Genomic DNA, 12,396 nt, shown 5'->3' on the forward strand with positions numbered 1-12,396 from the left:
CAGCAAAATCTACAAAGGAATGGTTCACAAATAAACGTATCCAGGTGTTTGAATGGCCAAGTCAAAGTCCAGACCTGAATCCAATCGAGAATCTGTGGAAAGAGCTGAAAACTGCTGTTCACAAACGCTCTCCATCCAACCTCACTGAGCTCGAGCTGTTTTGCAAGGAAGAATGGGCAAGAATGTCAGTCTCTCGATGTGCAAAACTGATAGAGACATACCCCAAGCGACTTGCAGCTGTAATCGCAGCAAAAGGTGGCTCTACAAAGTATTAACGCAAGGGGGCCGAATAATTTTGCACGCCCCACTTCTCATTTTTTTATTAGTTAAAAAAGTTTCAAAAATCCAATAGATTTCGTTCCACTTCACAATTGTGTCCCACTTGTTGGTGATTCTTCACATAAAATAAAAAATTTATATCTTTATGTTTGAAGCCTGAAATGTGGCAAAAGGTTGAAAAGTTCAAGGGGGCCGAATACTTTCGCAAGGCACTGTATATTTCCCATATTTACTCCATTGGAAAATGAGAGAAAATGAATTAAGCTATGCCTAAAACATTAAATAACTTAGAAAAACCTTTGATTACATTCTTTGCTTATGCTTATGAAATGTTTGGGCTTTAAAATAGTTTATATATTCCAAGGATTTTAGGTTGTGGTCTCCTCTTCATTCAAACCACATATTTTCTTCATTAAGATACAAAGCAGTAATGTAACATGCCAATTATTTAAGCACAGTTTTACTCTTCAAATTACATGCAAAGTAAGATAAACTAGAAAAGTAAGGGCTATAAATGTTTTGTGAAAGAAAACAATGAAAGATCATTCAACAGATTTAACATTCTGTTTTTGTACCTCAGAATAGACAGAACTGAGACAACTGAGACTTGCATACAGACAGTGGCCAATCAACTACTTGTGAGACTTATTCAGAGCATTCTGTGCCTCTAAATTAATTTAGGTTTTCCACAGCAAAGGGCCTGAATACTTAAGCAATTATGACTTTTCCATTTTTTCTTTCATATGAAGTATGTACTGTACTTCTTTCTTTTTGTTTTATACTTTGAAAAGCTAGATTGGGTTGTGTAATATAATAAATATTGTTACTTCAAAATGCAATGACTGCAAGTTTTAAAGCAACAAAATATGAAAATGGTGCAAGAGTCAGAATTATTTCGCAAGGCACAGCACCTTTCAGATATTGTGGATGGTTGCCTGTACCTGTGCTCATTTTAAATCATCAATATGAGCAATGAAAAAGAAAACAAACAAAATTTTAAAGTAATCATACATGTTTATAATTTATATAGAAAGAGAATAGCTGTGTAACATCTCAAGTTTTTGTGTTTTAAACATCCGATTAGAAATATTCTTTTGAAACAGACATACAGTATGAATGATTCAGATTCTATACTGAGGTGGCAGTTGCTTAAATCCAAATAAATAGAGCTGGATAAAGGGACCCTGATTTCTTGTGGTTTAGATGCATGACATATCTTTGTTCAAGTGTTTTTGAGTCAGTCCATATTAAAGGCTACTTTCCTGTGGTGCAGTCCTTGGCAGTACATGACAGACTAGAGGGTAAAGTTTTTCCAGCTATGAAGCGCTGACTACTAAAGTGTACAGCTGATGATCGGGGATTACAGTAAATAAATCCTGCTGAAAAGTTGCCCCTGTATTTCAGGAACAACCATTCACCAGGTCAGCAGCGGATAGCTATTTGACCAAATATTACTTTGCTGTGTTTAATGTCATAAATGTGTAGCTATTCTTGTTACAAATTGACAATGTGAACTCAAGACTACTGTAATCAAAGGAATAAATAAGTCTCCCTCACCAGACCTCTGGTAATATTACTTCAAAGCAATTAAAATACATAGCATTCACACAGAGGTGTTGACAAGGTTTATGATGTGTTTACAGACACCAGTGAAGTCTGGCTCGTTCTGCATCCCAGCTGTCAAAAGAGGGTTTGGTGTCATGCCTGATTCCCAACAGGTTTAATAGGGGGCTGATGGTGTTTGACTGGCAGGAACAGGCTGAAGAGGCTGGATTGCAACTAGAAAGCGAGCTCACCAGGGGGCATCAGAACTTTCTGAACACTGCCTAACAGCCTTTTGAATTAACATTTAATTATGAACTCCTCGGTAGGCCTTAACATGCATGCTTACACGGTAACACATGCCCATGATAGCCAGGCGTAGCCTAAGCAAGCTTCCTGTTCACAAGATTGGACAAGTCTGACCAAACACAGTGTTTTTCTTGGATATAGGACTCATCCTGGCACATCCAGACTGATGAGGTGATATACGGTAAAAAGATATCATGGGAAAACAGGGCTCATCCTGGTACATCCTGACTGATGAGGTAATCTACTGTGAATGATAAAAACCTCAGTGCAAGTTCACAAACAGAATTCCAGTTTCAGACATATTATGGTCTCTGGGGTTTTTCTTTCTGTAGAAAGGGACAATTTATTCTCTTTACAACAACTGTATGTTAATTTGATCTTTAAAAGCTCACATTTTTATATCTTTGTAGAATCTGTCATTTCTTTGAAGAAAGATGTGAAGACGGGGGTTTGAATTTAATCTTTTCTGTAGGGGGTTTAGACTTCCAAGTCACAAGCAGGGGTTTATGGCAGGAAAGGGGGTTAACTGATAAGGATTGCAGATGCCAGCTAGGAACCCCCCTGGGTATAATGTTAAACTGACCATTTGCCCAGAACATCGTAAACTGGCCAAATACCATGAACCCCCCTCTTTACCATCATACCGAGTGACGTCAGAAACGGAGAAGAAAACACTATATAACCCAAAAGTTTGTAACAGTACGTTGAACAATACTTCGGTTTTGTTGTTTCTTGCGGGAAACAAGACTTCGGCTTTATTGTTCCTTGCATGCAATAAACTCATCTGTTTCACTTCATCTCGGGATCAAGAACCTTATTTCTTCTGTTACAACAAATTTGGCGTAGTCGACAGGATGCTCCAGAAGGCGCAGAACTTCCCATCGGCAGGAGAGACGGTCAGCGCGCACATAACTAAGAGGTAAGGACTCCTCTTTTATTTAAAAGTCCCGACTCTCTCTGACCGATTGGGAAATCTCTGCTCCCTGCGAGAATCGCCCGAGATGACGGAGTAAACGTGAGTTTCTGAATTCCTCTGGCCCGGGGAAGGCACCGGTGTATGTAATGGGTTGTTTGCTGTAAGCCCAGAATTTGGTCTGGCAGGGGTTCCGCGGTATTGTGTACAGGCGTTCGAAGCTGGTGTATGCCTTAATTGCGCGTGGAGTTTTGAACGGGTTTTGGACCCTTACCGTGAAGTCAGGACTGGTGTGGGTCTTAATTGCACCCGGAGTTCTGAAGCTCAGAACTGGTTTGGGTCTTAATTGCACCCGGAGTTCTGAGGCTCTGAATCGGTGTGGGCCTTAATTGCGCCCGGGGTTCTAGAGCAAGTGGTGCATTAAATGCACGTAGTTCAGGACTGGTGTGGGTCTTAGTTGCACCCGGAGTTCTGAAGGTCAGAACTGGTGTGGGTCTTAATTGCACCCGGAGTTCTGTGGCTCGGGATCGGTGTGGGCCTTAATTGCGCCCGGGGTTCTGGAGCTGAGTGGTGCATTAAATGCACGTATAATCCAGGATTGGTGTGGGCTTTAATTACGCCCGGGGTCCTGAGATTAGCTACGCCTTGATCGTGCACAGATTGGCGTGGCGTGGTTTTTTTTTTGTTGTTTTAAAGGAAACAGGAGTAGAAGAGATATATGTATGTATGTTTTTGGTGTTTTCCTTGTTTGTGAAATACATATACACACGCACGACACTAACATAAACACACCTCATAATAAAAGAGCAAAGCATTAAGTAGCAGGATTTAAAGGACGTTGAGACCCGAGAATCGCCCTGATTGAGCTCAGTGCGTAAGTCCACCCCGGGGCAAAAGCAGCGATGCTGGCGTTCTGGGGATGGTGAATTACTGATCAAGAAAGGGGGTTTTCGAGGTCTCGTTTCTTACCTGTGAACAGTACGGTGTAAATCCTCTCTAAAGTCTCTGAGAGGTATTTAGATCTGGAGGTAACAGACGCCCTTAGCTGAATGAGTGCAGTAATGCACAGGTTTTTCCAAGTGAAAACATCCCCCTACTGAATGAGCTGTTACCTCACACGCGACAAAAGTAAAGCTTAAAGAGACTGAACATGTGCGCTAACTGATGGTTTGAGAAAGTGGTGGAAGGGTCCGTTTAAATATCGGAAAAGTGTAAGTTGACGGAAAAGAAAGAGGAAAATATGGAAAAAGCTGAGTTTGTCAGAGGGAGTCTGGGGCGAAGACGCCTGTAAAGAAAGCATATGAGTATTGATTGGCAAAAGCACAAGCATGTAGCTCCCACCCTGGTGCACGGCCGGCACCAGTAGTGGCAGATACATGACGAAAAAGAAAGAAATTGGGATGTGACTTAAAAGTGTGTTTACGGGGAAAATAAAAACCCGGAAAAAAAATATACTTTACTCACTACAAAAGAGTATAGGAAAAAAAAGCTAGAAGAGGCAGTACAGGAGAATGAGAAACTAAAGAAAGAATTAACTCCTGGTCACGCTGCACTGGTTAATGTGCTGCAGCCGGCGACTAAGTTATGTCCTGCTCTCCCACAGGGGAACAAACAGGCAGGAAACGAAAATAATTGGGATCAATTCCCTCAGTGGCCATATGGAGAAGGGGGGTCTGATTGGGATAACACTTGGTATGAGTGTGATAAAAACGGATCAGGGTCTCCCCTGTTAGAGGGAGGGCGCCCGCAGGTCTGTACTCTCACTCGAAGTGGGAAAGGACTTGATGTAGCAGGGGCTGGTGCCGTTGATGACAGCGCCACTCTAACACTGTCTCGCACCCCGTCGAGGGGGTCTGCAATCGCACCTACCTTCCCTGATTTCCCCCATACGATCAAATCCAAAACCGTAAGATATTGACCGGTGGGCTAAAGTACCGCACCCGAAATTAGAAATGCAGCGAACCTGGAGTGCTCTTCAGGAATTAAAAGGATTCATGTAAAAGTAAAACAAGAATACAGCACATTGTATTACGAAGAGAAAAATATATTCTCGATGTGTATGTGTGTTTTATGAATTTGTGTGCCGGCATGTATGTGTGTAACTGTGAGTTTTGGTCTACTAAATGACGGTGTGAGTGTGTTTAGCCAGCGGGACTGGCTAGAGACGTAACTAAAGAGACTTGACGAAAATCAACTTAAGGAGATTGGAAAATATAAGAGCGTCTGAAACGTATAAGTACAGTACAGGTGGACGTAAAAGTAGTTAAACAGTTTTTGTATTATTATAAATTATTATAAATTGTAATTTATACAATTAGTTGCAATAGTGGAAACAATTTGGTTTTATTCGAATGTCTCGAAACCAGACATGCTGAAACGCTGTAGGTTTAGAATCGAGACTGGGGAGAATAACGTCTTGTGAGAAAATCTGTTTACCTAACGATTAGATCCTGTAAATCCCTTGTAGCCTCCCTAAGTCTGTCCCAGTCCAGTGGATAAAAATGTACTGTTAATGGAGTGTTGGTTTTTCTGTAGGGGATACTGGTGCACTACTGTCATGCTTGTTTCACTCCTCTGTTCAACAGTGTACTATAGAGCAATGTATAGGGGAAGATGGCAGGAGGCCACAGGAGTATTGGGACAGCAAGTTTTACTTGCCGAGTACCAGATTTTAATGGGTGGTTTGATCCCAGATCTATTGGGTTGAAATATTATGCATTACAAAGAATGACTATGCAGAACAGGGTATCACGTGGCTTCAACTGGCTGTGATCACTCAGTATGTTGATGGTATTCTGAGTGCTTCCCCTGACGAGGAAACCCACAAGTCTGAGTTGCTTCAGCTTTAGAGTGTCTAATAGAAGCAGTTATGATAAGGCCCTTTTGTGTCTAGCATTGTGGAATTTTAACAGGGCCTGGGTAATATGTTTTTTGCAGGGTGAGCACAACTCTTAACAGATCTGCTTAAGGGGGGAGTGCAGTACAAGGACAAGATTGCCTTGGTTCCTGCAGCAAAAGCCGCCTTTAATAATTTGAAACAAGTTCTCTTACAGGTGCTGAGACTGGGGTTTCCTCAGAGGGATCAACCATTCCTTTGTATTATTGCAAGTAGCTGACAGAGGCCACCCAAGGAGCCCGCGAGCAGGTCCTGGAGGCGTGGGGACCACCACCTGAAGGAGGGCACAACCTCATCCCAGGAGAGTGGGTGTGGATCAGGAAATTTCCTTCACAGGTTCTCCAGCCCAGGTGGGACGGACCCTACCAGATCCTGTTGACAACCGAGTCTGCGGTTCGAGTGGAAGGAAAAGATCGCTGGATCCACGCGCCACACTGCCGACGAGCCTCATCCCCATTTACAGACCCAGAATGAAATAATTTCTGTCAATAATGATAATTGTTGCTGTAGAACTATGTTCCGCAGGGATTAATGATCATCTCTCCCACAAAGGAGAACATGGAATTAATTCCTTTTTAGGCCTCTCCTATCTGACAGCTAAGAAAACCAACCAAAGTGCCTGCTGGGTGTGTGCAGCATTACCCAAATATGTACAGGGAGGACTTCCTGTGGGAGCCATTCCTTGGCGTCTTGAGGAAGTCATAGGCATGATCATTTGGAGGGATAATTTAGGAGATTTTAATATGACAAACTATGGGGGGTTGCCATAACACGACTTTAACCTGCACAACATTACAATATTTACAGGAGCGAGGCTTAGAGCCTACGAGTTTCACAGGCTCTTACGCTCCTAAATATAACAGAAGCCATACACCACCATACCTGACTCTCAATAAGGAACGTGAGGGAAACATATGTTTTCAGCACACTAATGGTCTGCACTTGGTTGGATGGAGTCGTTGCAAACTTACCATCGCTGCAAATATATCCACCTCTACCTTCCAAATTCCAGGATGGGATCGGCACACCCCACAATTCGGTATAAGTTTCTTATTTTCAGAGGCATGGGGAGCGCCAAACGGAACATATTTCTTTTGTGGAAAACGAGCCTACCCATGGTTGCCAGCCCAGTGGTCTGGCTCATGTCATTTAGGATATGTGGTTCCTCATATCCGTGTTCAAACCCACACCCCCTTCGGACCTAACCACAGACCACAAAGAAAATTGGCTGATTGGGAATATTATTTAGGTATAATATTTCCACAAGCCGGCATGAACTTTCTGAGTCGAGAGTTAATTCAAATGGCTTCGACTTTAGAAGAATTAGCAAATTCTACCTCATCTAGTCTGAAGGCTGTTAATGATGAGATGGTAGCCCTCAGAACAGTGGCCATGCAGAACCGACTAGCTTTAGATTATGTACTGGCGGCCCAAGGAGGAACTTGTGCAGTAATTGGCACTGAATGCTGCACATATATCCCTGATAATTCTGAGCACATCTCAGATCTGGCCCAACACATTTACAATGAGGGACAGAAATATCAGGACTATTATACTGAAAATTGGGGAATTGGATCTTGGGTAAAGTCTGTGTTTGGGGCCTGGGGCGGAACTTTTTTACAGTGTTTATTTGTAGGAATAGTATTGTTTATATGTGTAATTGTAATCATCACGTGCACAAAAACATGTATCACATCTTGCCATAACCGTGGAACGAACAATGTCATGGCAATACATACCTGTTCGCCAAGAAAGGAAAGATCTGCCCTGACATTGTATGTATAAAAATAGGCTACACTGAAGTATGCCATATTTTATAAGGGGGGAATGAAGAAAGATGTGAAGACGGGGGTTTGAATTTAATCTTTTCTGTAGGGGGTTTAGACTTCCAAGTCACAAGCAGGGGTTTATGGCAGGAAAGGGGGTTAACTGATAAGGATTGCAGATGCCAGCTAGGAACCCCCCTGGGTATAATGTTAAACTGACCATTTGCCCAGAACATCGTAAACTGGCCAAATACCATGAACCCCCCTCTTTACCATCATACCGAGTGACGTCAGAAACGGAGAAGAAAACACTATATAACCCAAAAGTTTGTAACAGTACGTTGAACAATACTTCGGTTTTGTTGTTTCTTGCGGGAAACAAGACTTCGGCTTTATTGTTCCTTGCATGCAATAAACTCATCTGTTTCACTTCATCTCGGGATCAAGAACCTTATTTCTTCTGTTACAACACTTTTTATATATTTTCTCAATTTCTGGTAATGGATGTGTGTCTCAAGACAGCTGGCGGACAGTGTGGGATAAAATCTGATGAACCACATTTCTATACACCACTATTTTAAGGGATCACTTAATAATAAAGAATACACACACACTTCACGAAGCAATATAGACTTTACTACTGGAATGCGCCGTTCCAGCTCTTTGTTTCCCACACAGTATAAAATAATTAAATTCTAAGAAAAACACATACATTTTCAGCTGAATATCATGAAGTGAAAGTTTTTTTAAAACCCCCAATGCCTGTGATTTGAAAAGTGGTTTGAAAAAAAGAATCTAATCTGAAATTGTATACACCACAAAGTCTTCTGTGAGCAAATCAGTGAGTGAACTGACACAGCCGACAGCTGAAAAATGATAGAGCTGGCTGAAAGAAAGCACTTGGAGATTGGTTCCATATTTGTACTTAAAATGAAAGGCTGAAAATAAAAATGATCAGAAGTACTTTTAAAGAAAAAATGTATGATATTGAAAAAATGATCAAGGAGCCTCCCTTATGATGTTCTATTATCTGATAATTGCCCAGTGGTTGATCAGGTATGGGGCACGTGTTCATGAAACAGTACTCACATCTGCCGCCTTCTTCTCTGCCTGCTCCAGCTTCTCCTGCGCATCTTTGAGGGACTCTGAGTACTTGTCCAGCTCATCTTCAGTGCCTTTCAGCTTCTTCTGCAGACCTAGCAACTCCTCCTCCAGCTGTCAGAGAGGACGACACCAAAATCTGAGAATATTCCTTACAGCAGAGGTCACCAGCCCTAGACCTGGAAAGGTCCAGGCCTTTTAGACTATTAAACATATTTTTTAAGCATTCTCAACAAATGTAAGATACTAAGTATGGACTTGCATTTAAAACTGTAAACAGAAGACCCTTCTTTACCCAGAGGAGTTGTGGCTATATGAAGCTACCCATCCATGTTGTTGAACCTGACACCAAAGTTTATTTCAAGAAATTATTGATCAATTATCTACTAACTACCAAACAGGCTTGATAGGCCAATGACATCTTCTAGTTTGTAAAAATTATGTTCTTATGAAGAATCAAGTCTGGTCCTTGAAGGCTGAAAAGTACTTAGGTTTTAAGCCTAAATTATATCTAAATTAATTTAATAAAGCAAGCTGTTTGAAAATGGAAAATCTTCAGAAATTGGTGATTTTGTGGTGACCTTTCAAAAACTGCTGGACTGGGGCTCTCCAACACCCGGGCTGGGCATTCCTGCTTTACAACCTCGTTACTGCTTTCAAATAAAATTTTCTGAAAACTTTTAAAGATGCTAAGATTTTGATCATGTTATTTTAAGTGTATATCACTCTACATATTGGTGTATCAGAAAATGATTTATTGAACCAAATGCTGCCAAGATCTAGTGTTGATTTATTCACCAATTTCTGCATTTGTATTTGTATTTTAATTTTCAACAGTTCAGCCCATTTTATATCAAACTTGATTAGCTGACATTTCATTCAAGCATTCAGAGTTCCATATTCATCACATCATCATCATAGTAATAATTTATTGCTTTAATACAATGCTTCATCGTAAAGATCTTCACATATAGTGCCCATCTGGGTTACATGTGACAGCCATTACACAACAGTAGCCCCACAACAGAGTTGATCAGATCTACCTTGCTTTACCAGCTCTTCTGCTTTACCAGTTGAATGAAAAGGTAACCATTTGCACTCATTATTCTGTTGGGAGATTCATTTTTCTGCTGTACCTGACACTGAAATCTCAATAAATGCGTTTATTCATCAAGATTGAAAATAAGGACATCCTGTTCACATAAAGTCACTCAATAGTTTATCTTAAGGATATATTGCAAGGGATTGATCCTTTAAACAGAGATCTTTTAATCTGAGATCTGCTGATACAGATCTTCTTACTCTGCCACAGACAATGCGTAATTGAGTCTCGTGATTCCTCAGATATGGACGTTACTCTTCAAGTCCATTAAGCTCTCCAAAAAATCATCAATGCCAGGGGCAAGATAGAGTAGTGTCTCTGATAACAACACTCCTGTTGTAACCTTAAACAAGGTGGTTCACCCCAGTTGCTCCAGCCCACTCAGTTTTATACATGGGGACCAGCGTTGCTGGGAGTAATCCCTGTGGTAGATTCTCATGATCTCAGTATGAACACTACAGAAACCAGGAGTGTGCAGTGGTATGGACTGCTTTAGTTTTATTCTTGTTTTTATTAAATCAATTTGCTGTGCTACAAGCTGCATTGGTGGAACAGAGGGTGTCACTCTTCTCTCTGGACTAGAATTTACAAGCCAGTGCCGAGTGGTATGGTGGCTAATAAGGACACTGTGCAGTCAGAGGTGCTATGCTTCAGATGAGATGTTTCACTGAGGTCTTAATAACTGTGTCTTTAAAGATGACCTGGCTCTATTCATCACAATAGTGGTTAACTCTCATGTCTTGACTAAATCCGGCTTACTTAAGCTTCCCCCTTTTCAGTCGAATTGATCTGTTGTGTAGCGGGGCTGCTGATGCAGAATGGCTGCACTGACAGGTGGCACACTTCAGTGGTGGAAAAACAGTCTTGTGTAAATGCAAAACAATTATATGTTCACATTAATATAAATGACTGCTTGTAATTCAGCAGCCTTACCCATGAGTGGAATGGAACAGGAACTGTGTATTCACGGCAGAAGCTACTTTCTGGATGCTGAAAGGCTTAAGGTGATCAGAAAGATTTCAACAGAATGTCTTTTTTCAGTCCTTTTTCTGCACTGTAGTTAGATTCAATAACTCTTTGTATTTTCTATGGTAATTAGATTGACAGAAGGAGCAAATCTCACACTATTTTGATGGAATTATTATATTCACACATTCATTTACTGGCAAAAGCCGGGCTGTAAGTTTCTCTCATGCCAACAAGCTATTGCAATGCCTTTTAATATGTGAAAGATGCTACCTGATTATGACCAAACAAAAAGTATATGTACATTTATGTCCATTCATAATAGAAAGAAATTAAAGATTGATCTCTTGGTGTGGCTACATTGAGCACATGACATTGAGTCGATAGGATGACTAACATAAGGGTAATGAGGTGTCAAAAGGCAGTGAGGTGTACTGTATGATTTAACATTTTCACTCGTGTTCATATAATAAAACAATAAAAGCAATACACTTCACAGCCACTAGGGACTTAATCACCTTGAGCTACTTATAGTATAACATTACCTATCATGTAACCAGTCCATAATGAATAGCAACTGTAACTTAGATGGTATTCTGAAATAGTTTTCCTGACAGTAATGGAGTAAAATCTAAATTTGACTCCATCAGTAATTGCAGATTTTCAGATGGCCAAGAACCCATCTATTGGTGGTGTATTCACGATCTGTAGTGTCATCTGAAAAGACGTATAGGCATGTGTACATGACACTTCGTCTATGTCACTTGATGGAATTTAGCTTTCTATAATAACCTCACTTCTGGCTGCTGTCCTGCAGTACAACACATGCTGTTATCTGTCACACGTGAATTTACTCTATACAACACATTAAAAATAAAGTTTGCCGAACAGTTACATTTTTTAACAAAGATTAATTGCAGCCCTGGACAGCTGATGATACTGTACCTTGTAATACTGTAGATTTAAAAAAAAAATAAAAACAATTAAGGGTTAAGCTTTCAAATATGAGACAGACCTAAAGGAAATACGATAGGACAAACACTTTCACTGACATTTGTCAAAGTTAATGTACTTTTAATTTTATGAAATCGCGTTTTACGTAATCACCTAGATGGCCAATCTTTCTCGCATTCTACTTTATTATACCATATATGGATATAAATAGTAACCCAAACACTTTATGAACAGCTGCCATAAAAGGTTATTTTACTTCCACATTCTTATGCAGCATCAAAAACTTTTAGAATGACGTGTTATTTATTTTTGCGCATTTCAAAATCATTTTTTTTTTAAGTTTTCTCTTTCACAAGAGCTGGAGTTGAACGTATTATAATAACAGACGTTTTTTTGGCCAGAAGCACTTTCAGTAAAAACAATATTCATCTGTAAGATACCGTAAGTCAGCATATGCCTTTTAATATACAGTATATACAGTACATAGTTCATTTAAGAATGCTTTCGTGACATCTTATTTTACAAGGGCTGATACAGTTGGTGCATTTAAGGGGTGGAATTGGTCAAT

The 12,396-nt window shown here is 40.4% G+C and overlaps 1 protein-coding gene across 6 annotated transcripts in view; it reads right to left on the reverse strand.

The window, feature by feature from the left end:
• Positions 1-12,396, reverse strand: part of tpm2 (tropomyosin 2 (beta)) — a 58,615-nt gene that overhangs the window by 45,756 nt on the left and 463 nt on the right. For all 6 annotated transcript variants that reach the window (XM_006627043.3, XM_006627042.3, XM_069187057.1 and 3 more), the window contains exon 2: positions 8,795-8,920. In XM_006627043.3, the coding sequence (XP_006627106.1) occupies positions 8,795-8,920 (126 nt within the window). The remainder of the gene's footprint in view (positions 1-8,794; positions 8,921-12,396) is intronic.

This window comes from Lepisosteus oculatus, chromosome 3 (genome assembly GCF_040954835.1).
Source record: "Lepisosteus oculatus isolate fLepOcu1 chromosome 3, fLepOcu1.hap2, whole genome shotgun sequence".
Classification (NCBI taxonomy): domain Eukaryota; kingdom Metazoa; phylum Chordata; class Actinopteri; order Semionotiformes; family Lepisosteidae; genus Lepisosteus; species Lepisosteus oculatus.